General features: G+C 40.2%; 1 protein-coding gene across 7 annotated transcripts in view; it reads right to left on the bottom strand.

The window, feature by feature from the left end:
- Window positions 1-1,521: 1,521 nt before the first annotated feature.
- ppargc1a (peroxisome proliferator-activated receptor gamma, coactivator 1 alpha) overlaps window positions 1,522-23,354 on the bottom strand; it is a 228,822-nt gene continuing 206,989 nt past the window's right edge. For 2 of the 7 annotated variants that reach the window (XM_084403749.1, XM_084403751.1), the window contains exons 3-13: window positions 21,457-21,651; window positions 20,316-20,474; window positions 19,237-19,594; window positions 17,535-17,580; window positions 17,286-17,359; window positions 13,297-14,329; window positions 12,087-12,179; window positions 10,916-11,036; window positions 6,647-6,768; window positions 6,147-6,298; window positions 1,522-3,190 (exon numbers count right to left, since the gene is read on the bottom strand). In XM_084403749.1, the coding sequence (XP_084259875.1) occupies window positions 3,087-3,190; window positions 6,147-6,298; window positions 6,647-6,768; window positions 10,916-11,036; window positions 12,087-12,179; window positions 13,297-14,329; window positions 17,286-17,359; window positions 17,535-17,580; window positions 19,237-19,594; window positions 20,316-20,474; window positions 21,457-21,651 (2,457 nt within the window). In that variant the 3' untranslated portion in view covers window positions 1,522-3,086. Of the gene's footprint in view, window positions 3,191-6,146; window positions 6,299-6,646; window positions 6,769-7,073; window positions 7,192-10,915; window positions 11,037-12,086; window positions 12,180-13,296; window positions 14,330-17,285; window positions 17,360-17,534; window positions 17,581-18,399; window positions 19,595-20,315; window positions 20,475-21,456; window positions 21,652-23,354 lie in introns of all 7 variants that reach the window. The other 5 variants (XM_084403750.1, XM_084403752.1, XR_014626695.1 and 2 more) reach the window with 4 other exon arrangements.

The raw sequence follows: 23,354 nt of genomic DNA, 5'->3' as shown, positions 1-23,354 counted from the left end.
CTCTCAAAGAAGAGAAGAGGTTATTCACCTTCCCTATACTCACTGGCTGAATAGTAATGATACAGTATTATGTTTCATCTGGACAGATGTGCCATCAAATTCTCTCGGCCCCTTTATAGGCACGCTTTCGCTCGGATGCACATGCAAAACCTGTCAAAAAGAGTTTATGGGAATTAAGAAACAAGCTCCACGGGATTATCATCAGTCATTTTCCAGGGTCGTGCAGAGTTGGCGAAAACACGAGCATCCGCCAAAAATAACTGACTCTGCAAGTGAGTCATCCAAAACAATGTGCTCTACAGCTTACAGTGATGATGCGCAGAAAACAGCATCACCCGGCAGGGGTCCGTATGATGTTCCTGTGCGCGCTTTAGTCAATAGGAACGTCGCAAACGCCTGAACACTTGCTTGTAATCATTTGAGCAACTTCTTTTAAATGCATTTAGTTTGAATGTACAAGAAAAAGGAGGATAAGAATAAATTAGACACAATTCCCTTTATTGGCATGGTGAGGCTGATGAAAACTACACATAAAAAAGAAAATCCACAACAAAGATTGTACAATACGTACAACTACAAAGGCATTGGTTAGGACTCAGCAGAAGGCAACATGGATAGGAGACAAATAGAAGATAACACAGCCAAACACAGTCCCCTTGACCCGAAATACACGCACACTCTATCAAATCCACACACAAAATCACACACAGCCTCATTTAGATATATCTGCTTCTTTATGGAAACACAAGAAAATCGTCCAACGCAGTGGCAAATCCTTCAGTAGTAGTTTTCACTATGGTAAAAAGTCTGCCACTCCAAAAGATACACCCCATCAGGTGTTGTAACATATTGCTACAGCAATTTACAAAGCAGATTTGCAACATACACATGTTGCATTGATTAAAGCCACACATATCGAACGCGACATGACTCCGTACCCAAGCTCTGTGCAGAAAATAATGTACAAAACATTTCTGAAACCAGACATTTACATTGACTGTAATGGTTTGTGAATCTTTTATTATAGGCTACAACAAAACCTGCTGTTAATCCACATAAAAAGGTTACTTTAAGTGTCCGTGAGAAGTGCCTGTTGTATTTGGGCGATTCAGATTATTAACAGTTCCTTTGCCTTCAAACCACAGCAAAGACAAAAATAGCTCTTGCTTTGGAAAGAGTCTCAATCTCACTGATGCAATTTTTGGCTTTTCAACTTCTTTCATTGCTTTTATTGAATTCTTAAATTTGCTCACACTCATGCACACACTTAAGATCTGTGTTGAGGCACTGGAATGGATCCCCCGTATTTGAACAGAGTCTGGGTAATTTGTCATGTCTAAAACCATACAACAACATGAGCTAAAATACAGCTTTGAAAAATAATTTATTGCTTTTTTATTTATTCATTTTTTTAATTCACATTTTCATATTCCATTATTACTTTTCATTATTTTGAGCTATTGTGAGTAATTACAAGATTAGTATCATCATATATATAATTTTTTTTTTTTTTTTTTTTTTACATCAAATACATCTTTTTTTCTTCTTTTTAAAAAATTCAGGAAAGAAAATTGTAAACTTTAGTTTGGCATTCACATAATCAAAAGTGTGGAGCAAAGACACAGATTTTCTGTGGTACAACAAAATACCTGCAAAATTATTTTATTGCTTCATGTAATAAAAAAAGAGATGAAAAGGTGGATGTTTTAGAGCTAGAAAAACAAATAAATCACTTGAGTTTTGGAGCAGCAAAGTTCATCATGAGCCTAGAATATGATCATACAATATATTGTTTGTTCCATCTCTGAAGGCATATAAAAAGAATATTTCTTTAGAACTTGTAAATTTACATCCTTTCCAGTGATTGTTGAATAACAAATAATATAAATAGCAAAATTTGTAAGGCGCATCACGTGAGATGGCTGCCATAAATATTTTGATTAGAATACTGAGATAAATACATAAATAAGCATGAGTAATTCTGTGTTAGAAGAGTAATCATCTCTGTGAAAGTGTATTATCAAACAGGAACAATAACAATTATCAGTGTGCACAGAGAAATTAAAATAAAATCTATAGATTCCTTCAGACATAAAGGATAAAAAAATATCTTGGGGTTTATCTTTCTTTTTTTTTCTTTTTTTTACACAGTAGTGAACATAAACTCTTAAAAATCTATCTTACACTGCATGTATATACGGAAAACACTGAGTTATTAACTTCAAAATCGGATAAAACTGCACATGGAGTTTTTCAATGAAATAAAAAGAAACCAAAAAACAAAGAAAAACCAACAGAAAAACAGACAAAAATTCGTTGCATGCTCCCCCAAAAAGAGCAATAAATCTCCATACATATTTTTGTACAATCAAATCACGTCATCTAAACGCCATGTAGGTTATACATCATCATAATGACTACAGATCAACATTCTTGATTAAGAAAATTTCATCTTAAAAAGGCTGCATTTTACAGTGCATAGCTGTAACAAACAAAGAACGCTGATATGCACATCAAATAAAAAATATTCCTTTTGTAAATAGGTGACTACATTTCCCCCCCTCAATAAATGTAGACAATGTTACCTTGAACATCCAAGAGATTTCCCCAAACCCTTCTCGATAATGTAACACCACATCCAAACACCAGATTAAAAAAGGAACAGAAAAAGCCCACAAAAACAAACTCCAAACAATAAAAACAGACTGACCGAGCTGCACTTTTCCCCTCTCAAAGTGCAGAGGGTGGTACGCATGTGAAGCGAACTCTGATGAAGATTCGTGTCTCTTACAGAGCCTCACGCGGCACACGGATCTGTGTAGTCCACTAAAGTAGTGTGCGCTACTTCACTGGTTATTCCCCACAGGTAGTGTCTCTCCTCAGCTTCGCAGCAGCTAGGTTCATGTAAACTTTGCTTGCAGATATACACATATATCCCTTCATATACGTAGAACTTTATCGTCTACGTATACTCTCTCCACTTACAGAAAGTGTAAAACGTCTTTAGTCTTGTATTCAAAGAACAGAAACAACAGTGAGGTATTGCAAATCCCTCTGTTTGCAGCCAGCCGGTGCAGTGGTGCTCATTACCTTCTCAGGCTATACTGGGCCTCTCGTAACAAGCTGTCAAAATCCATGGAGTCGTACTTGCTTTTAGTGGAGGCTGGATCAAAGTCATCAGAATGGGAATCTGAAAGGAGAAAATGGCACGTTTGAACATCTGTGGAAATGGCCTCATTCTGAAAGGTGTGCTACTCATTTTGCAAGAGCTCCTTTGTATGGAAGCCAACTTCCGCCACATACATAGAAAAAATGCTTTTGTAAATCATAATTATGACTTGAAAATTCCAACCTGTCAAAATGACTTTTTATGGCAATTATGAATTTTATCATAATTTACTTTTTATCTTATAATTATGACTATGGCATAATCTTGACTTTTTCATAATTAGGACATTTTATGTCAATTTAGAATTTTGTATGTGAAAAAATTATGACCGTCAATTTTGACTTTCATAATTTTGACTTCTCATGTCAATTATGAAATGTAATCGCATAATTGTGACTTTTTGTCATTATTTCGTCTTATGTCATTATGACTTTTTTAGTCATAATTTTGACTTTTTATGTCACAATTGTGCATTTCCATCTTATAACTTTGCCAGAATTTCAACATTTGATCTCATAATTGATTAGTACCGTTGTACATAACTTCCACTTATCCACTTTTTCTTTTTTTTTTTTTTTCTTTTTTTGCATTATGTGACAGAAATGGGCTTCCATAGTGCAATGCGATTGTTTGGAAATACCAACAAATACAAAGCCAGACAAATAATTTCACAATTACCTGTTCTATGATAAAAAAAGGTTTTTAATTTCTGAATTAAAATTCATTTTGATATTTGGGTTGTACAACTGTCAATCATATAGATACTTTTATTATTATTAACATGATATGAATGAACAATTTATGATATTTGTAAAAACAAAAATGAATAATAAAAATAATAAAACATTTAGAAAATAATTAAGATGTGTACCCTGACATGAATTCAAGATAAGGAAAATTGTAAACATAAAATGTAGACTTTTCTAGAAAAAAAGTTGAAAAGTTGAAGTAAAAAGAGTACATCTCTATGAACTTGGCGCGTGTTTTAAACTGTAAAAGAGTATGTCCTTTTCTTTATCGTGGACACTTATTTGTCACTGTGGGTCAATTTTATGCAATATTATATGTTTTACGAAAAAATGCCGGAGTTATCCATTTAAAACACAGCGAATCATTCTTCTAGGCCTCTGTCTCAACCCCTCCTGTAATATACTCATCCATTGTCTTGAACCGCCTAGTTTAATTATTAAACAGTCAGGAGTAACTTCCCGAAGATGAGAGCCGAACGGCCATTAGACATACAGTTTGATTTGTGGCCAGGATAACAAATACGGCTGTCTTATCTCTAGTAGTATACAGCTTCACGAATGGTGCCCTCGTATGCACAGCGGCAAAGTCGAAGCACGTGAGAAATGGGAATGACCGTGGCATGCAGGAGATGCCAGTCGTGATCTAATACTATGGCTAAGGGGAGAATGGTGTCATGCAGCGCACCTTGAAAGATGAAAAATGCCCCTGCGCTCTACTTCGAACTAATGGACGGTGTCTTGGAAAACAAGGAGGAAAGAGGAAGAGAAAGGCAGAAGATTGAGAGGAAGGTTCTCAGGCTATTGTGGCGTGGCGTGCTATTCTAGTCACTTGCCTCTTTTCCCCCCATTCCCTCTTCATCTGAAACAGTCGCTGCGCTTCAGCCTACACTCACCGTAAAACTCTGTGTCTAGCGAAAGGTCTCAAGAAAATGAAGGTCAACTCATCCATCTGCCCTGAGGTGGGGGTAGTTTCCCAAATACAATGACTCTGCTATATGGCCCTTAAACCAAAGCTTCCACGCTTACCTTTGGAGAGCGTATTATGTCCACAATCTGAATACCTTTAGCCTTACCCTGAGCCTTTGAAATATAAGGTAATGTCCCCATTATTTGAGGGAAAGTGCTCTTGTTCCTTTCCATTGACCTGCAGCACCATCAACGCCACTGAGACGGATCATCCCAACCGTCCCGACCATTACACGTCCCTGACCTCACATTTTGCAGAAAATAAATGTGGAGTGGAGCATTGACTAAATATTGAAGTGCATGCTGTTCTCCAACCTGACATTTTTCCTGTTATAACAGGAAGTAATGATTTCATGTTGCATGGCTGCACAGAGCAGAATCCCCCGTTCACCAACATGTAAAGGCATTGCCCTTAGGATTCAATTCCTTTGCCTCCTTCTGTATCTCGTCCCTTCCCCCAGAAGACACTTTCCCCTTTGGGTGGAGATGATTGCCTATTACAGCCACAACCATATCGTAGGCATCATGGGTAGAAAAAAGCCCCATAACATTTTACAAAGGAATTTGTCGCTCACAGATCCATCCATCTGATCAAGATTGTCACCTTGGTAATCCTGGACAGAGGGCATGGTGCATATGAAAAGAAGGCATGCTGTCTAAAAGCCTTTTGGTATTGTGTGAGAAAGTGATGGGATGAGAGTGAAAGAAAGAAATGCATCAAGATCGGTTCAGAGACGGCCAGAGTTATTAAAGTATTATTTATAGACTATAATTAATATTTTGAATTACTTATTGAGTTAATGTTGTATTGCAAACAGTTTTGCTCCCATTGAGGTTGGATACGGGTAAGGTTAGGGACAGGTTTGGTGGTATGGGTAGGTATAAAGGTGGGTTAAGGGGTAAGGGAAGTGTCAACAGTTAAATTATAGATTAACTAATTACAGTTGTAATTTGCAGGTATTTGTTTTAAATATAAGTACAATGTAAAAACATCTATATACACATTAAGTGCATTGTATAAAATGATTATATTTAAATGTTAGTACATAGAAGTTAAAGACTATATAGAGATAATTATAATATAATATAATATAATATAATATAATATAATATAATATAATATAATATAATATAATATAATATAATATAATATAGTGTAATATAATTGCTGTTGTTGATTTTCTTTCTGTTTTAAGGCGGCGGTTTTTATTAGTTGTATCTCGAGTCAGCTGTACACAATTGCAACCTGGCTGTGTACTTACCTAAGTCTGTGTAATTCGATTTACTGTACTGCTTTTGTCCACCAAGGCAAAGCTCAAAGTGAGGCTCGTTCGACCTGCGCAAGGTGTGTCCATTCTCAAGGGCAGCGAGCGCATCACAAGTGTAGCGGTAGGTGATGAAGCCAAAGTTGTCTCTGGGTTGAAAAATAGAAAATGAAGCGTCAGTCGTCGAGAGCGCAGCAAAAACATGCTCATCTTTCATTCCCCATTCAAAAAGCAAAATTGGAATCAGTAAATATGAGACATCTTGCTGTTTGTTGCAGTATAATCCTATTTGTATTCAAACACGCCTGTGCTGTCTGTGACGTGTGCAATGAGAAGCAGTTAAGTCTGCTTTCCTAATCACCGTCCAATGGCCACAAGTACGTCATTAACTAGATTTAGAAGATTCCTTTTATGCTGAAAGATAATATTGACTCCTTTTAACCATTTGACACACACAATCCAGAAAAAAACACACTGAAACGGGCCCACAGTCTTACCCGTCATGTCTCAAGTTGACTGTGCACTCCTCAATCTCGCCGAAGACTTCAAAGCGGCGTTTGAGCTCCGTGCGTGTGCTGTTGGCACGAAGACGTCCCACATACACCACTCGCCTCTCCTCCTGGTCATAAAGGGAACGAGAGAGAAGAGATTAGTCTAACATAGTGCTTCTGCTACTTTTTTCCTCTTCCCCCTCTCCTTGACTTTTCTCAACCTCACCCCATGACTGTAATTAACATCCACCACTGTGGGAAAGCCAAGAACCGTCTGGAGAAAATAGCTGGAGGACTCTCCTTTATCTTTTTCACTCTGATTTGTGAGTAACAAAAGCTGAGTGATACAGCTTAAAAAAGCTTTCATTCTTTTTTATACAGATCCAATATATATCTTGATATTTATGTTTTTATTAAATAGTTTAAAGGGTACCTTTCTGTGACAAGCAGAGCGGGGCCGAGAGCCGTGGGAACGGAGCGAGGCCGGTGGCGCAATTGGTTATGAGCGTCACCTGCACGCCACACCGGTCTTGAATCTCACGGAAGGAGATCTGGAAGAATAAAAGGAGGAGTGACGGCAGTGCAAGACGAGAGAGGACCAGGCTTGGACTTTATGTTTTGTTTTTATTATGTTTATATGCGGCAGGCGTCCGTGAGGGGCAGCCGCTTTACTTTCGCTTTGTTGTTTTTACTTATTATGATTCAATCTTTACATTGATTGTTCGCCTGTTCCTGCCTCCTCCTTCCCTGAGCCTACATTGGTGCCAAAACCTGGGAGGATGGAGGAACACACTGTCAAAGAGCCCTTGCTGCTGTGGGGAATCCGTGGTGCCCTCCGTGGAGTCTACCGACATCGACGCTCGAGGCGGTGGGCTGGAGTGATATGCCGGGGGGACGGACTAACTAACTGCCGTCCCCCTTGGTTGTGGAGAGGTGGCTGCCGTCCGTATTTATTTTAATTTTTTTTACGTTTAACATAAACTTAAATATCAAAATAAACAAACAACAAAACGAAAGTAAAGCGGCAGCCCCTCATGGACGACTGCCGCACATAAACTTAATAAAACACAAAATAAAGTCCAGACCTGGTCCTCTCTCGTCTTGCATAGTCATCACTCCTCCTTTTATCCTTCCGGATCTCCTTCCGTGATAGTCGAGACCGGTCCGTTCCCAAGGCTCTCGGCCCCGCACTGCTTGCCACACTTTCATTTTAACCAAACAGCATCATTGCCAAGCAGATTCAAAATACTTGTGTATATATATATACATACAGAAAGCCACCTGGGGAACAGCACAAGCTCTCTTTCATGCTTTTAATAACTTTTTTTAATATCAAGCAGGTCCCACAGTAGACTGCATTTTACGAAAGTCACGTTACATGATTTGACTGATTTGCACATTAAGTTTGGGCTTTTAAGGACGAGCGAAAGTGCAACGCCGTACAGAATGTGTACAATATTATACTATATTATTTTATCTGGATTATTGTGTTTTCTTAATCATTGGAAACTGAAGTCAAACCTAAAATTCGATTAATCACATGACCCATTGTCATATTCGCAATGTTACTTATTTTGGTAACACTTTACAATAAGGTTCATTAGTTAACATTAGTGAACTACCTAAGTTAACATGAACTAAGAATTAACAAGACTTCTACAGCATTTATTAATCTTAGTTAATATTAATTTCAACATTTTACTAATACCTTATTAAAATCAAAGGTTGTATTTGTTAACATTAGTTAATGCACTGTGAACTAACATGAACAAATGAAGGAGAGATATTTTAGGTCTTTTATTCCTGCTGCGATTAGGCCACAACCACACCCAGATTTGAAGTATGTGCAGAATAGTGAGGGTATGAATATGTATATGCATTTATATGAATAGAAGTGTGTATTTGTGTATTTGCGTGCATGTATAGGTATATGTACATGGGTATATTTAGGTATGTGCATATGCAGAGGGATGTATAGGGGTATGTATGGTTTGCGTATTGTGTATATGTACTTACGTAGATGCACAAAGTTATTTCGTATAATTAAATTTTTTATATTTTAGTCCATATTACCGTAATAACTTGTTTTAAATAATATATTGAATGTTTTTGCTTGGACTAGGGGTTGAGTGGCATTGTTTGGTACGATATGTAATGTGAGAACATTGAGTGTGTATGTGGGTAAGGGAATTGGAGATGTTTTTGAATTTGTTATGTTAAGTAGGTCGTTGTATGGTATTTTGTAATTAATAGATTTTCAGATTATTGATTGATTGATTGTATTGTCTATTTTTGTTATGCGTGTTGTCTCAATTTTCTGTTGCTGCTGTAACATCTTATTTTACACCACCAACAAATATTGTGAATATTTATTACATTGCCCAGCCCTACTCACAGATGAATTAATTGACTAATACTAAGCTACAGCATTGTGATGCAAAACATTTAATAATAATCAGTTCTTTTTATCCAAATAAGATGCCTAAATGTAGGGTGTTTACAGTTGCCAAGCAACTCGTCACATTAAACTAGAAATGATGTAGTCAAGTTTTATCATCAATTTTAGCTACAGGCTAATATGACTTTGTTCCATTATTCATTGAAGCAAAAAAACACATAGATTGAGAAAACGTAAAGACCCCATCAGGCTGAATATATAAAATGGTGGTATTTAATTTAGTTTGCTAATCTTGAGACAAAGCACAAGCCTCAGGCCTTATTACGTGGCATTACTTATTCATTTGTTCATGTACCTGCCATTATGTGTGACAAAATATACTTATGATCCTCGACAATAACCTGAGGTCTCTTGTAAGTCATACATAAAATTATGATTCGTATCTATTGCCCCACAACAGAGTCATAATTCACCTGTGTATATGATGTCACCGTGTCACAACAACAACGACAGCTACAACAAAAACCTACAAATTAGCTAGAACACCTGGGAGAGGGTTTTCTTTTTTGCATTTCCTCTGAAGCTCCCCTCACATTTCCATCATGTACAATAGGAGACAAAAGTGTTTGCTGAATTGGTGGTTTTGTTGCTGACAGCTGATAAATGCGGTGAGGTTTTAAAGATGACACCCTGAGACTAGCGCTTCATATGAAGCTCTCACATCCTTTGCCCCCCCAAAACCTCTTCTGACAGCTCAGCCGCCGCCGCTAGTAATTGTCTCGCTGCCGCAGAACACGAAGAAAAAAGAGAGAGAGAAAAAAAAAACGTACGCAGGGCCAAGTCATGCGTGCATTATTTGACGTGTGCATTTATCAGTGAACTGAGTTGGAAAGCCGTCTCATTTCACAGTCTGGTCAGGCACAGCGAGAGAGAACAAAACTGATATTTCATCTCAGAGAACTGCATTTCAAATATGTAAGTGTTAGAAATTAAACTGCTCATTTTGAGCCCACATATTAACATACCTTTGATTTGGGCAATCTTATTTCAACTTTTCCCTCAATTGTCTGGTCGAAAGCATTTAGCCCATGGTGTGATTAATTGAATCTGGCACCATTCGGAAACTCCACGGAGATGTTAAAAATACACAACTGGGAGATAAAGAGGAAACGCGTGCAGCCTGAATGATTCAGAGTGCAGTCTTTGCACGAGTTCACTTTTTGAGTGAGAGAGAGAGAGAGAGAGAGAGAGAGAGAGCGCGCGCTGGGATGGCTGTGTGCTTCGAGCTTTCTGTAGGCATACACAGTGACGGAGGCAGAGAAAGCCTGAGAGAAGGATAACGTCTGTGCTAATGTACGATTCCTGCTAGAAGGAGAGAGACCACAACTGAAAAACACCTCCAAGCATAATAGGGTTTTCGTCAACTATGGGCATGTTTGGCCCTGTGGACTTTTAGAAAATCAACACTCAATATTTTGTTTAAATTGTCCAACAGTGGACAGACATTTAAAACAAAATAAAAATTTCATGTTTTCTGAAACATTTTAATCCCAATTTATTTCACTTTAGATTATCATGTTTCAATCTAAATAGTCTTATCAATGTTTTTAAATTAATATTTGTATGATGAATTTTGATTGAAAGTCTGGCTCATAAAATCTATGCATAAAGCGCATTTGAAAAGATATAAAAGTAAATTATGAAGGCAGAGTAATAGTTTCAAGAAAGTGTTAAATGCCCTTTATATAACAAAACAAAACAAAACAAAAACAATTTTAAATCTGTAGGTTTTAATAAAAAACAACCCTAATGATAAAAATGTGTCCATAGTTGAAAAAACATCCAATAATTTAAAATACTAAAGAGGGTGTACTTACTATTGCTTTTTGCCGTTGTCTCTCCCTCTGCTCGGCTCTCTCACATTCCCGTTTCTCATAGTCACGTCGGAACTCTTCCTGCTTCAGACGCTCATGCTGGTATTCCTCGTAGCTGTCATACCTGTAGTTGAAAAGGACAAAACATTCCATAAAAAAAATATACACACCCTCTAAACACACAACTATAAGAAATATAAAGAGAATATATATAATTTTTTTTTTTTTTTGTACATAAAGTCCCTAGTAATGTCAAGTGTCTCTAGAGTTCATAAAAGAGTATTCAAAAGAACACACAATTTCTGGTAAAATCTTTCAGCGACCAAATTATCTTGGCTAACTAATCCAAAAAATAACTTTTTAGGTCTTCCGTTAAATTTTTTTTCAAAGGAACCGTTGAAGAAACTTAAATGAAATATAACTGAGAACTCAATTAAGTCTTCTGAGCTGTGAAAGAGCAACCCCTGAGCAATAAAATTTTTCTCTGAGGACATAGATATATTGTTTGCTGTTTTGCTCAAGTGGCCTTGGGAATCAGCTAGCTCAGAGCAGACTGCTTTCCATTCTTCTTAGCGTGGAAGACAAACAAACACATTAATAAGATGTCTCATTACATCGCAAAAGGTTACAGCTCCCAATGGCGGGACTCTTAAGGGAATATGGCAGAAATTTGGCAGCTGTGTCTGTCAGCACAACTTCACATGCCATTACTTTTTGCTTAGTTTGAACTTTACGTCCAAAAAGTGCAACTTTTTTCTACAGCCATTTGCAAAAGAGGCAACATGGTGTAAAAGCACAATATGAGCGGACTACAGCACCATCAGGGAAAAGGTGTAGCTGAGAGGTAGTGGGTCCCTAATGCAAGCTGCTCTTGCCAACGAAAGCTTTATTGTAAAAGTTTGAAAAGTTAAGGACTTGAAATGATGTATCATGATAACTCATCATATCAATTAGACAGAGTCAGCAAGTGACTTGCTTCCTTTGCATAAGGACAGACTGAAAGTATTGCAGACATAGTACATTATCTTGCAGCACTTATTTAAGTCTGTCTCATGTACAGGTCTTTAATATCAGCATATCCGCATTTTTTCTAGTATAAGTGTCACATCATACATTTATACAGTATATTAAAGAGTGAAAAATAGAAAGGCATTTGCCATGCGCAAGCACTTACCTGGGTCTCCGACCAAAAATAGAATTAGATTGGGACCGAGGGCTTTTATAAATCCTGGGAATAATAGTGCTATCGTCCATATTGTGAGGAGACCTGTGTATAAGTAGAAAAAAATACAATTGTACCTTAGTCTTAAACTGAACACTTTCTTTACTTACAAAGTATCATCAGCAAGTGAAATCTATACAGTATATAGTGTAAATTTAAATAACAGACATAAGCAATAAAAAGGGAAATAAAGGGGGAACCTAGGAATAAAAAAAACTGTAAGTTTGTAAACGTGAACAATGGCAATATCACTAGATATTGAAAAGGAAGTAAACAATCTGAGAAATCTTCTGGATAGCGGTTTTGAAGTCTCCTTTATCAGTACAATCACTTTATCATGTGTTACTAAACATACATACATACACACACACACATATATCAAAAGGAGGCACTGTAAATATTGTCTTGCTGGCATGCTATCTGGATGTAACCCACTTTAGAGTGTTCAGGACTTCACTTACTGGGCATTTCTTTCATCTCGCGGGGATGGTGCGGGCAATGCTGTCGAGCAAAACAACAGCTGCTACTAAAAACAACAGAGCCCCATCAAAGAGTGCTGGAGAGAAATTAATCTAAAATTCAAGTTAAAGGGATGAAGGCCCATTGAGGAAACAATGTGAGACTTCCATAAGTCTCCCAAGTTCCTCAAGTGACACAAGCTTGTTTGCCCAAGAAATGACTCTGCTGGACTCTATTTGTCATCTGCACTGCTTGCGAATGATAAGTGAAATTAAACTTCAAAACTCCTCTGAAGGTGTTTCTGCAATTTATGAAAAGTCAGTGTATCGCTATAATGGTGAGCGAATGTCTAAACTCAGGTGTGGAATGGCTCATTTAGTGTAACAGCAAGAACGTTGCAAGTGTGTAGATGAGCAATTTACCATCTAAAATACTGTTTATCTTCCAAGCTTGTGTCTCTCAAAGCCAACGCTTATTGTATACTGAACATATTTTTTCTCTGGTTGTGCAAAATCAGCCGTAATGGCTTCAGTGTCCGTTCTGTGAGACCCAGACTGGCGCTTTATCGCAATGACAGCCACAGAAAGATGTTTACATTCTTTACAGCCCCTTCTGCAGAGATACTGTATGTGGATTTGTGTCCAAAAAGATTGCTAGGTAAACGTGTTTCTGAGACAGGTGGTAGGCTCACACCAGAACTTACCTAGAGGGAGAACGGCTGTCGGGAGACTCAGAGCGGGAGTATGGAGACCTGGAGAGGGATCTGTATCTGTGGTGAGATGAGAAACGTGTGCGAGAGATGGAGCGTGACCAGCGGAGGTGCTGTGGGGAGAGCTGAGTTGAAGGAGGTGAGACAGAGCTCCATGAGAATGAACTGCTGGAAGGGGAGCTGGAGGGCGATCCTTCGAGGAGCAGCTCAAGTGGAGAACCTTCCCCCAAGTAGAACAGGCGCTCCCGGCCTACCTCAAGGTCCTCAAAGTCAGGCAGAACCGGGTGCATGTAGTCACTGAGAAGACCGGGGTACTCATCCCCAGAGTCACTGTCCTCTAGCGGCCGGTTGTCCCTTTGCTCTCCCACAACCCCGTTATAGAAGGCTTGCTGAGGCTTTCCAAAGTGCTTGTTGAGCTCTTCCCGGATCTCCTGGTCCCTTAGTAGTTTCCTGCCAGCAGAACTGCAATCCTCAGACGTTTCGGAGCCTGAAGTGGACTTGTGGTCCTGTCCGTGAGCATCTGTGTCCAGACAAGCCTCCTGAGCAGTGGGGGAAAGGCCCTGAAGCTGCCTGGCCAGAGAGGAAGACAAAGGGGTGGTGGAAGACAATGATGATGTAGAAGTAGAGGAGGTCGGCATGTTCGAGTCTTTACATTCCACATGCCGGCCCTCCGTTGGCCCAGTTACCGCTGTAGCTGTGGTGGTGCTGTCTCGTTTTGTGCTTGTAGACTGACAATAGTCGTGATCGCCAAAGACGCGGGGCATGGGCCGCTTGCCCCGACGCTCCTCCAAGCCCCCTAGTGGCATTGTGAAGGATGCCTTGCTCAGCTGGGCATAGAGCTCAGTCTGCTCGGGGCCCTTCCGAATAGAGCCGCTAGTTGGCTGAGGGCAAGAGCCCCCATTGCTCAGCCTGGGCCTTTTGCTTGTCAGGGCCAAGGGAGAGCATGAAGAAAGCTTGTTTTTGAGTGATAGTTTGAAAGGGTTCTCTTGACTGGCTTTGTGAGGAGGCGTGGTAGGTGGTGTCAGACCTGGAGGGAAGAAGAGACAAAAGATTTACCAAATGAGATCCCTCATGTTCCTTAACAGTGCTTGGTCTGTCTCTAAGTGACTGGACGAGCACACACTTGAGCCTGATTAAAATATTCCCTTTCATTTAGACCTAATCCTTATCCGCATTTTATTGCAACCCTGACAGATTAATGTGACCTCAGATTGCACTGTGATACAGACAGAGTTACTCAATTAAACTTCCTCCAGACCATAAACAAATCCTAATTCATTAGAAAGTAAAGAGTCAGATCTTATAATAATACTGGTGCTTTCGACAGATGCATGAATGCCACCCTCCTGGGACTCTGATGAAAGCACAGTGATGCAGGAGCTGTTATCATTCTCTTCATCTTTGCCACCTTTTCTGCTCATGAACCCCAGCCATCTTGACAGATTTATGTGCCAACAGATGGCATTTATATGGGAAGTCTTGAGATGTGTTGCTTTATGGCATGGATAATGCACTTGCACAAACAACCGGAGGTAGTTCCTCTTTATTTTTCTCTACTTCTCCCTCTCTCTTTCTATTTCAACAACTCTCCTGATTTCTGTTTTCCTGCTTCATATACATAGTGTGACCTTTCTATACATTATTTATTTTGATTAAAAACAGCTTTCAGTGCATCAAACTACAGCCATTTTCTGAATATTTTCAGGATCACATTATTTTACAACCATATCCTGACAGGTATTTCAACAACAACAAAATTAAATTAATAAATACCCATCTCTCCTTCTCTTTCTTCATCTGTCTGTCAATCACCTAATTAAATGGATACAGCACTGCAACCATTACGAGCCTGATTCGGCATACAAAACAACAGTGGCCTTGACTAAATTTATCATTATGCCAATGCAATGAGCTATGAAAAGAAAGCATGCACTGCCAAAGGAACTTCTGCTGCACCAATCAAACACCATCTGGGCAAAACAATGCACGCAGGGTCATAAACCAAGGACCATTATCGCCTTTACATTACATTACATAAATTACATTACATAGCATTACATAAATATGTGCTGTTCAGTTCAAGACAGTCATGATGAATGCACACAGATACAAACACTAATCATATACCGGTGGGTTCTCTCGTCTGTTTCTGGCAGGGTGTGAATTACGCAGGGACCTCTGAACGAATTATTACTTAAAGCTTACAGAACTGATCCCCGTGGTAATCTTAAAATGCCACACAAGGAGCGTAACACAGACTGACCTGGGTGTCATATGATACCATAATTAAAGCAACCCCCGCTCAAGTTAATCTATTAGACTGGAGGAATGGGGATTAGGGAATGGTATTAAATCTGCCACTTTCATAGCGCTGGCTATTCCACAGGTGTCAAGGTGTTTTGCTCTGCAGTGAAACACCTGGACATTTTCTAATTCAACAGCTCCATAAATATGGATTCACACACCGCTGTAATGACGACACAAACCTCAACGGAAATGTATTTATTGTATGACTTCAGAGTCTCATTCGGCTTTACACTGACTTCAGTTAATCAGTTAATCTGCTATGATCATCAGTAAACACATATTAGTATGAAGGGCTTAGGGTAGTCTACAGGACTATAGCAGACACTAGGAGAATGTATACTTATCCTCATCAGAGAACTTCAACTTCAAAGCACTTGCTCTCCCTTTCCTGTTTTAAAATAGTACTGAATCCTAAATCTGAATTGTGTAAGAGGGTATCGTAAAAAAGGTTAGTAGGCACAAGCTTGTGTATTAAATACCGAGATAAATTAACCCCTTAGCCTTGCATAAGAGGCTGTAAAGGTGACCTCACATGACTCATCTTTAATATATGGAAACACGAATGGCTTGCAGAAGTGACAAAGTTCCTCAAAATGTGTAGTTTCTCTAAACACTTAAGACATAATCCACGTTTGAGCAAATACACCAAACATAGAGTTACATTGTACCCTCCGGCTAGGTCAAATCTTTACACTGAGGGCCATTACCTTGTAGTAAGTGCATATCAAATTGCCCATTCACCATGACACACTTTGAGAGGGAAAGGGCAGCCATTTTGTTTTTATTGACCTGGAATGATTAATCTCTGCATGGGGGATACAGAAATAATTACCTGCATGATTTATGCTGAGAGAAAGAAAGTGAGAAAGGGGAGAACTGCTGAAGAGTTGTGTTTCAGCCCCAGCTGACATAAACTTCGTCCGGGTATAATTACTTTTGGTCAACACCACCGTGTTTTAAAATAAATATATGAAACGACACACACACACACACACACACACACACACACACACACACACACACACACACACACACACACACACACACACACACATACATACATATATATATATATATATATCCTTTCAATTACATACAAAATGCTTTGGCTCAATTTCACAAATGGGCCCTTTTCATAAATAGCAGAATTAACAGAGGAAATTACCTTTATGTCCCTAATCAAATTGCCAGACTCTATATAAAAAAAAAGATGCTGATAATATCGGCAAACCCAAATTGCATGGCAAAACCAATTAAAACAATAATAATGCCACAACAATTTATCTCTGATGTACTGAAGCAGTGAGCTGCCCAGTCAAAAAGCATTAGTCTAAATGAGAAAGAGAGAATACTAACTGTTAAAAAAGGGAAGAGTGAAACTTTCCAATAAATCACACAACGAATGGAAAAAAAGTAATCAATGGAGGACTGTGTAAAATTCTGACCATGCTCCATCAGTTCACCTTGAACCATTTGCTTTGATTAAACTATCAAAGTAGGCTTGTTGGAGAATTTGCCCTTTGCCAAATAAGTTTTATCTTTAAAAGTGAATGATAAAAAAGCAAGATATTTCAGATTAACAATCAGACAAATGGAGGAAAGAGGGAGATTTTTGCCTATGGTATAATTTTAATTTCCATTTCTTGGTTATGAGCAAAGACCTTGTGTTTGTTTACCTGGGGTTCCACAGATCTCCACACTCAGTGTGCGTTCAATGGTTTTGTTCTCAAACGGAGATCCCTTGTGGTCACTGCAACACAAAGGGGAAAAAGTTATGAGAACATGAATGGAGAGCTGAAAGTGTTTGTGTGAGCTTACAAATGGAAATGAAATTAACAAAATGCCTCATCTTTTTTTTTTTCTTCTTTTTTTTAGTTCAGATTGTGTCTGCTCTACAAAAGTTGTGTAAAAACTCTCTCACTTACTTTGGAGACTCTGGGGTCAAAGGAAGTGGCAAGATGGTTGGTTTGGCTGCAGAACACAAAGGAGCATGGGTAATTAATTTACTAATTCACACTGTGCCCAATATATTTCAGGTCCACATCTACAACTAAATATCTTAGACTCAATCAGTGACAGTAAAGATGTTACAAATCCAACCCTGCACTGAAAGGCTAGATGACTCTCCGGCCAGAAATTTGGAGAAAAACCAATAGTTGGACCCCATAGTTTTTGTCTTTATCTGACTGCATTTTTTGAGAGGCAGGATGAAGTGATGGTTTGTGTTCAGTTTCTCAGCCCATCATACAAGGTCCACCACATTCCAACAGTCAGAATGAGTAGAAAACGTAAAACAGACTATGACATGAAAAAGAATGGCACAAATGTTTCATACTGCTAAAATTATGTCTAAAAAGAAGATATTTTGCATGCAATTGAAACCAAAGCAGAGGAAGAAAGAAGAGTCAAGGAAGCGTGTGCAGTTGCCTGAGGCTGCGACCGTCTCCAACTGCAGCTAGGTAGTATCTCTCAGTTAGACAGCTATATTACAACAGCCTGACAAAGAAGCTCTTCAGCACAGATCTGAGTTTGAAATTGGGCACGTGATAGTTTAAAGTGTTACAGGCGTACCTCGTCTTTCATTTATAATTAATCTACAGACAAAGGTTTGTGCCAATTCAGAGGTTTATCCTTTGGAGTGAATTGTGTGGCTGTCTGCTTTTGCTTTTGTTTTTGTTCCCAAGTAAATGTTAGGTTTGTGTTAGTGCTGGGGTTAGTGTGTGGTCAAACTGGGAAGCAGTTAAAGGAAGAGAGGCAAAGGAGAGAGGGCAGGGATGCAGCAATGATTACCTAACACTGGTGGGACTTGGTCATCAAGGTGCCTGCAGAGTGCCTGTTTTTGTGATTCGGAGGGCGTGTGCTCTGGAACTAAAGAGTCTGGGAACAATGGGCTTGGCAGGCCCTGTGAGAATGACATGGGGCTGCCTATGACATATTCAAAAACATCCTCCCCAGCTTGGCCTATCAGATCATGCAAGCTGTCTCCTGTCACCTGTTCTGGCATGCTTAACCAACTCTCTAGGTCTAATTTAAGCTCTGTTGAACACTTAAGATCACTCTGGTCGGCCACACTAAATGTTTGTTTGTGTAAGCTAGGTGTCTTTCTAGGGTGATCACGGCTAGCTTGCTCTAAGTGTCCACGGCTCTCTTGGACTCTAGGAGCCAAGTCAGGTAGGTCTCGCCTATTATTCTGGGGGACACTGGGCAACTGCAGGTGAGCCCGGTAACGGGCTGGCCTGGGCCTGGAGGTGAGCATCTGACTGAGCATGGGGTGCTCTAGCTCTTGCCTCCTTTTCCTAATGGTCACCGTGATGTGCCTATTAGCACGGCCAGCCTCAGCCAAGCCGCCTGCCTCAAGGCAATGACCACAGCTGCCTGCATGACCCGTCTCTCTAGGCGGGAGAGAGTAAGAGTGCATGTACCTAATAAAGCGGGCAGCGGCCAGGCTGCCTGGGTCAACAGCTGGCTGCAGGCCTGGCAGCCTCCCCTCTTCGCCGGAGCAAGCATGGCCACAGCCGCCTCCACGGGACAGCACAACGGGGGCGGATTGCTCCCCTTGAGTACACCGCCGCCACTTCCCTGCCCCCTCACCAGCCACACTACACGTGCTGGCTGCCTGGCTCTCACCTCGCTGGGCCTGCAATGCCAGCTGCTGCTGCTGCTGCTGCTGCTGCTGCTGCTGCTGCTGTGATGATGGGGAGGCAGAGGACGTCTTCTTTTTGGAGGCGGTGGAAGAGGAGCAGGACGACAGGGACGAGAAAGAGGAGGTGGACGAAGACGATGGAGAGGAAGAAGATGAGCAGGAAGAGGTGCAAGCCCCTCCCCTGTCCTTGCCGCAACCTGTCCAGGTGCTCTTGGCTTCCCTGGCTTTGGTCTGGAAGGCCTCGTCACTGGAGGTGAGGTACTTGAGCAGCTCAGTGCAAGGGCGTCTCATGGACCGGTTGGGACAGGCCCCACGTGGTTTGCTGTTCCAGGGGTTTTCTGTCTAAAGAACAGGAATCAGAGAAATAGAGAAAGAGAGAGAGAGAGAGAGAGAGAGAGAGAGAGAGAGAGAGAGAGAGAGAGAGAGAGAGAGAGAGAGAGAGAGAAGAGGGGGCAGAATGAGTATGGTATGTAACAGGGGACACTGGTAACATAGGGAGATTAGAACAGGGGGTTAGCGCAGAGGTGGTTTAGTCTCCCAAAAGGCAACGTGACTGTGCTTTTCCCATCATCTTAATTACAAGGTCTTGGGACGACTCCAGGAAGATCTGCATGCAGGCAGCAGGAGGAGACAGTGGTGTCCCCTGGGACACTGCCATGTGCAGAGCTCCAGAAACAGAGTCAAAGTCATTATGAAAAATTAACTCCTCAAAGAGAGTTGTGCATGTGTATGAGCGTGTTTGTGTGAAGGGGAGAGAATTATGCATGATGTTCACCTCAAAAAAAAAAAAAAAGTCTTCTAGTTTACAACATGACTGGGCCTGTGGTAATAAATCATTGTTTTTGTGACAATGAGACCAGCAACGCTAATTATATCAAGACATCTACACATTTTCTTTATTTCATGGAAATGAGATGGTGCCATTCCGAAGTCCTGAACGTCATTAAGGGTCACAAACTTTTAGATGAGACAGTCACAACACAATGTAATCAAGCTTTAGACTATTTGTATAATTTATCAGAAAGCAAAAAATTACAAGAAACTAGCAGATGAGCTCACACACCAGGCCTTTGATGCAAGAAGTGCAGCGAGCAGCTACCTTGGCAACAGCAGGTGTTGGTCTGATCCGTTGGTTGCTGGCTGCATAGTTCTGTGCCTTGCCACCTGGGTATTGATTATAGCTGAGCTGGGAGTTAGCAGGCGCCAGGAGGAGCTTCTTCAGCTACAAACAGAGCAGAGAAACAGATCATAAGGATTACAGCTATGAATTTATTACAAACTCCAAACAATATTTATATTACATTTACATTACATTTATGCATTTGGCAGAAGTGATTTACATTGCATTCAGGGTATATAGTTTATTGGTTAATGCTTTTTTTGAGAATCAAACCCATGACTGTGGCGTTGTTACCATGCACCATGCTCTGCTGTTTGTAAATATTGTCTCTTGCAAGTCATTTACACGTATATTTTTTCAAAAGATTCTCTCTGTAAGCATCCTGTAAGTTGACAAACCGATTTATTAGATGACAGCAGTATCATGTGCATATAATACATTTATGCAATATATGACTATATGTGTGATGCAAACTTAAACTTTACAGATTTCATTTTGTAGGATATGAGTCAGATCAAAATAATAGTGTGGCAGTATGTCAGGTACATCAGGTGCAATGGTTTTTCTGTGATACTCATCAGATTCTGATGTGATGAGCATTAATCTGCTAATACACAACACAACACAACAAATGCTATGTGGATTGCTATTGCTTTTTACTGCTGGTTTATTAAAGAAAAAAAACAGTCTACTTGATTAAATTGAATTATTTCAGCATATTTTTCATTGCTTCAGCTTGACAGTGTTGTGCATGTTTCTTTTTGCAGTAATGAACAAAGCAATTAACACCTCAGGAACACTGATATACTTTGATCTGCTTTTTCAACAGAGCTATGGTTATGTTCTGTGCAGACATCAATAGGAGGCTGCCAGAGCTGTTGTCTGGCGAGTCTGTACCCATTTTTGGTGATAGGCCTGCAGCATCTCCTTATCTGGTGCTAGTGAAGACCAGACAGAGGGAGTCAGGGAAAGTGAAAGACTTTGGGACGGAGAAAGACCGAGGGAAGGAAACAGAATGAGAGGGCCATGCTTCATGGCAAAACAGGATTGGGCACACGGGAAGCACGGGAGGAGCGTTTCTTACCAGGGAAGGCTCCTCTGGCTCTGGGGTGCGTGGCGAGCCATCGGGGGTGGAAGGACAGCTCTGATCACTGGCATTGGTCACGTCCCCATCTGCCAGGGCCTCGAACGAAGGCAAACCGTCTTCGTCCACTGGGATACTGTCCAGGGTTTCTGTGAGCACTGCCAGCAAGTTGGCCTCATTTTCCTCATCTATCTTCTTAAGGGGGCGAAAAGAAAAGGGGAAAGAGAAAGAACAGTGGAAAAAAAAGGACATTTTAGTCTGGAGAAGTCGATTTTGTTTTCAGACTGAGTGGAGCAGTGCTCTATAATCGCTAATAGAGGATGAAGTTTTTTTTTTTTACTACAAAATCTCTTTCAACTACAAATTGCCTAAGCCACATGAGTCAGCACTGTCAGTCATACATTAAACATGCAGCTTACTGGACCAAAATAATATCTCCCCTAAGAAACCCATTAACTGAGCTGACACACAGCAACTACCCAGGGAAGTAGCGAGAAAGAGGTAAGAAACAAAAAGAGGGAAGTTAAGTTCCTCCAATCCCTAACTCAGATGTCTCAAATGGCTCATCAACAAAATTCAAGCTGGCAATCCATAGATAAGGAGCCTTATTGTGAACTGAAATAGATGCAATATTTTTTGAGCATATGAAGTGTGATTACAGAATCAAATGCTAAATGCTGCTTCCAGTCTTTGATGTTCCTGTCTCTGTCTCTTCTGCAGATGGTAACACAGAAGGGGTAGTATCTGTAAAGCAGTGGCTGTGGAAAAGTCACAGGCACTGGAAGTTCCAGCACCAAAACCCACGGGACTTAGCAATTGCAAAAGATAAACACCAAAATTGCTGGGGGACGTGGCGTATGCAGGCCAACAAGAACAAATCCTTTTATGCACACCACAGGATTAGCATCGCTTGCTGATAGCGTTCGGGCACAATTGTGATGGCTGCAGGGGGACTGTCCTCTTTAGATAGAAGTGTTGCATTGCTTAGCCTCCAGTCCCATGTGCAACGATCACCCCGTTTGATCCCTTTTCTATTAATAGTTTCCCACGATTACACACCAGCATCTCCCCATGCTCACGGGAGCAGCTTTTGAGACATCAAAACAAGGCCATTTTACTTATCTCACTCTATTTAAGAGATTTCAGTACTGATAGAGCTAACGTTTGATTAGTGCACTGACAGGGAGGAAAATACTAAGCCCAGCTGCACTGAATTCATAATGCCCTCCTTAGGACATGTTTCTTAATTCTGTATTGGATTAGATAACAGCGCATTTTTCCGAGATATAACAAAACATTCACAGGGACACCTGAGTTCTGACGTAAAGCACAGCTAGAAAGAAATTCACAGCCTGCTGCCATTTAATGGTTGGCTAATAATGTCCTTTCTTTGAGCTATGTTTTTGCTGTCTCCCGCAATTTGTCTTCTGCAACTTCATAAAAACCCAGGCAGCCAATAAAACAGAGGGCAATAACAATAAGTATTTCATTCCAGCTAATTTTAATCCTGGTTATTCAGGATGACTTCCCGTAGATGCTCATCATTTGGTTTACAGAGAAAAGTTTTTATTCGTTTGAGGATCTTCTTTACGGAAACAGTTTTCTCAATAGCAGCATGTACGCAAATAAGGACTGGTGGTTAGTAAAACTACTTGTTAAGTGTGAACTCTAGCTCAGACTTTATCTAGAATGACAGAGGGTGCTCCAGGGTTTATACAGCAATCAAACGTTCTGCCAAAACCTGCACTCCTCTTTCAACATTGGTTATCTCGACTCGTATTCTATGAAACAGGCTCAATAACCTTTGTCCTCCATTCAGACTCATAATTCAAAGTGCAACCAACATTTGCAAAGTACATCCAGCCCAGTGCCAGAGTGGTCAGATTTGCCTGGCAACC

The sequence above is a fragment of the Rutilus rutilus genome (genome assembly GCF_951802725.1).
Source record: "Rutilus rutilus genome assembly, chromosome: 3".
In the NCBI taxonomy this organism is placed as follows: Eukaryota; Metazoa; Chordata; class Actinopteri; order Cypriniformes; family Leuciscidae; genus Rutilus; species Rutilus rutilus.
The sequence above is the reverse complement of the archived record's forward strand: the minus strand, read 5'-3'. Positions and strand labels throughout refer to the sequence as shown.